The sequence below is a fragment of the Crassostrea angulata genome, chromosome 9 (genome assembly GCF_025612915.1).
Source record: "Crassostrea angulata isolate pt1a10 chromosome 9, ASM2561291v2, whole genome shotgun sequence".
Taxonomy (NCBI): domain Eukaryota; kingdom Metazoa; phylum Mollusca; class Bivalvia; order Ostreida; family Ostreidae; genus Magallana; species Magallana angulata.
This window is the reverse complement of record NC_069119.1, coordinates 33,162,011-33,166,177: the sequence shown is the minus strand read 5'-3', so window position 1 is coordinate 33,166,177 and position 4,167 is coordinate 33,162,011. Positions and strand designations below refer to the sequence as shown.

Sequence of the window (4,167 nt, the reverse complement as noted above, 5' to 3'; positions counted from 1 at the left end):
CTAATAGATTCATTGGCGCTTGCGTTCGATAAAAATGAGTGTAAAACGTTTGCCAGTGGTCTTTTTACCATCGTACCGGGCATAACCACAGTCCTACTCTGTGAATAAAATGCGGCGAATCAAACTAGAGACAACGTGTTAAGATCTGTATTTGCTTATAAACATGTAGTATCATCGTGCAAAATGCACTGTTTAATTATAATTTTTTTTTTTACTTTACTTGTAAAATTCAACATCTGTTTCGTAATTTTTTCTCACAGTTTATTTCTTACATAGTTACTTTTTTTTATTTAGTGATTGACACTTATTAGACTTTATAGAGACAGAGTGTCATGTCTCAAGGACTGTTAATCTCTTAAAACAACATTGTGCAATTATCAGATTTTCATTTCTTGGACATCAAAGACTCATTGAGTTTATTTAATTATTTTATATCTGTGAACCTTTCACTCAGCTTACTTATATCATTACCTGTTAATTGCAATTTATTCTCATTGTTAAGATTCTTATGAATAGTTATGTACAATTGTCAATGCGCAGTCTGGAATACGGCGGCCAGCCCCGGCCACGTCCGACTCTCCCAGAGTCTTGAGTCCAGAGGCCACTTCTGGCCATATCCGACTTGTTTGTAACATGTCTGTCTGTTAAATTGTTATAATGTTGCCATCGTTGAGTCTCGTCCAATAATATGGAATCCTGCATCAATTGCCTGTTTATTTCTTTGGAACTGTATACTGGTGGACCTTCGGGAATACGGCAAACCTACCCTTCGTTTTAGCTTACGGCCCACAGCGCGCCCCAACCTTTTACCTTATACACTTTACGCCAACATTCCCTCACCCGGTTCGTACTGCACACGACCGATGCAGATCCAGACGAATTCTCTATCACCGTAAAATCTACACGGTCACAGAAATATAATACTTTGTTTTTCAGTGTTTACACATCTAATATTGTACGATGGTCAGCTATCAATTTTTTGTAATGCGTCACAAGTATGACGCAGCTACGACGGAAAACCTAATCGTTGCTTGCAACGAGCTCGTCTCTAGTTTTCTATATAATTCTTATAATGCCGTTAAGTACGTGAAAAGGATTCAACAATCCAATTTAATTGTTCTAGCTATAGAAAGACACTCTGGAATCATTTATTAGATCTTGACCTTAATAAATATATATCACAACATCTGGCATGTTGTTCAAATCAATACAGTTTCATCAAGTATAAAAAATGAGCAACTCATTCTTATACTCCAAAAATATATACAGTACCTACAAATAATTCAAATAATGCAAATTGAGTAGAATACGAGCTAATGATTCGAAACGTTATAAAGGGACTGTCGAAAAATTAAAACCAAACCATCTAATTTTTTTAGCGGATTTTAAGGATGGACGAGGAGAGACAAAAGTGACGTTGTCAAAGACAAGATCGCAGCAGGATGGACCTTTAAGGAAGGAGTCTTTTCTGGTTTTCGACTTGTCAAACGTAAATTTGATTAATTGTTCATTAAATCAAGATGAAAGGAAATTGAAATAGTATATTTTTCTTTCTCTTTTACTATCATACAACTTGGCATAGAAAAATGTAATCAATGTTTAGAATGGAACAAGGACTATATTTTTGGCGTAATATTGGCGTAGGAAAATATCACATGTTGCGCAATTCAGAATTGCTGCAGATGATGTATATATATTGAGTCTGTTTTAGCATTTTAAAAACAATAACAATAATGTTGGATTTTTTTTACTAATGTGAACTAATAATATGATACTTGGGTTTTAGAATATGTTTTTAAAATATGATTTGCCTATCAAATAACATTTTTATAAGCTTTTTAAAGCGCCCATTCTATACATTGATTTTTGTGAAAAAATCACTAAAATCAGTTTTTCTCTCTTATGAAACGGTCAATATATTAGCTTTTCTGTCAATTTATATCTTTATATAAAGTCTTCATAATACATAAAAATTAGAAATATTTTATTATTGGAAGCATAAAAAAAATAATCAAAATTTCTTCAAAATTTAAGAAAATTAGAGGAAATGCGGGCTAAGCGATATCAATTTTAGTATAAATATTTATTCCAATTTAGTAGTATAAGCTGATAGACACTCTCATGGTCTATGATTTCATTGAAGATTTGAATCTTCAAATCTTAAACAAATGTCTACAGAACTATAAAGAGCTACACTTATTTTTATCACTCTTTACGTTGAGGAAAAAGGTAGTGACCTTGACCTGACCTTTATCCGAAAACAAAAAGGTCAAATTTAATTAAACTGATAGAATCATTAAGTAATATGATCCGTTTGACTGTGTCAAAATTTCATGCATTTCTTATTATAAGAAGTATATTTGATAATAAAAAGACTCCTTCCTTAAAGGGAGAAAAATTCTCAACTCACAGCAGCACCATTAAAGCAAACTCTACGATCACGTCTACGTGAGTAACCACGTGAACAATGCACGTAGTTCTCACCTTATATCCGCCTTATATTCGCGTATGGTATTATAAATGGCCTTCAGCTCTTAGTGCACAAATGAACAAAATAAAAAACATGACTTTTTTTGAAAGTGTATATTATGTATACATGTACATGTACATATTGTTACACATGATACCTTCAAAATATATATCAGACGCATTACAAGTTTAAATGTTCTGCATATGCGACAAAGCATGTGATATCTCACATCTATCTGATATCTTTATACGCAAACATCACATGGTCTATGTGAGATTTGGGTTTCGTTCCACGACTTATGCCAAAGATATCATCATGTATGATTGATGTACTTGGACAGGTTTCTTCTATATGTATTAATTTGTGATGCCACAGTATAAAATTTCTGTAAGAGTAAATTTTTGTTTCGGCAATGAATTTCAGATGTGTAAGAGTGCGACTGCCACTGAATGGAGAGTTGTACGGCTATGACGTTGAAATCCCGGATGGTCATCAAATAGACGTCAACAAGACTGTTATCACGGTGAGCTGACATAAATATATATAAGTACAACTAGAACGTGCTGAAAAACAAATCTTCATTGGTTAAATTAAAATTATACATTGATATTCGCTCCCCTGCCATACGCTTGTATAGTGTATTAAGTATATTCACTGAAAAATACATGCACAATTCCCCACTGTACCAAACTATTTTTTCAAACATTTAAAAAAAATACACTAATGTATCTGCTATTGTAAATAATAAGAGAGATGTATTTTATTCACATTAGTCTATCCAGTACTTTTTCTAACGCAAGTTGTTAACATGTAATAACTTTAACTAATTCTATGTTCCATTGTTTTAATCTAAATATGTATTATATTTTGCTAGCCTAAGAGTGACGTCATTGAAATCAAGATTGTCAAAATTGGAGAATTTACTCTACCTGCCTAGGTTGGAATGTCAAGTCCGTACACAGAGGCTCTAAAAGAACGATCAGACTGATATGCTTCTATATATCATTGTTTAATTTTTTAATGGTTTTTTTTATATACTGAAAAGTGTTTGTACCGCCGTTTTAAGCTTAGAATGAGTATTTACACAGAAACTATCAAACATATTATGACGTATTCACTTCATACTGTCGTGGAAAATTTTTATTTATCATTTTGAAAATATTCATGATCTCTCTTGTCAATTTAATAATAAATAATTAAATAATAATTTAATCATTAATTTAATAATAAATTTAATAAAATAAATCACTTTATATCTGTTATTCATCTTTTATAATCATATGCATTTTAGGTAAATCATCGAATGAAGATTTCATGTATTTGAGAGAGTATTATATGAAAAAATCCTTTTCAATCTTGGAAAATTTAATGCATTTGGGCTATTGTTTTATGTTTTTTTAAAAATCCTTTTGCATAAAAATTTGCATATAGTAACACTATTATAAACAATCTGCAATCTCATAGGAGAGTTTCTTTTATTGGAAAACTGGGGAAATTCGGGTAAATTTTAAGATTGCTTTAACAGTTGAAAAAAAAAGAATTAAAAAAAATATTTATAGATAACCTTTACGATGCCTCAATGAATTAAGACCCATATAGCATATACAGAGAAACAATACACAGTTTTTGACTGTGTCTCGGGCAACAGTTGATCTGTCGGACCGGCTTGCAAACTGTTGCCCGCGGCCTTCAGCCTT

At 31.8% G+C, this 4,167-nt stretch overlaps 1 protein-coding gene across 1 annotated transcript; it reads left to right on the top strand.

Moving 5' to 3' along the window:
• The first annotated feature begins 1,072 nt into the window (after positions 1-1,072).
• Positions 1,073-3,636, top strand: LOC128162293 (uncharacterized). The gene is made up of 5 exons (XM_052825448.1): positions 1,073-1,082; positions 1,380-1,471; positions 2,390-2,448; positions 2,894-2,993; positions 3,345-3,636. The coding sequence occupies exons 1-5, from the start codon at positions 1,073-1,075 to the stop codon at positions 3,405-3,407; spliced, it is 324 nt and encodes a 107-aa protein (XP_052681408.1). The 3' UTR covers positions 3,408-3,636.
• Positions 3,637-4,167: the final 531 nt, after the last annotated feature.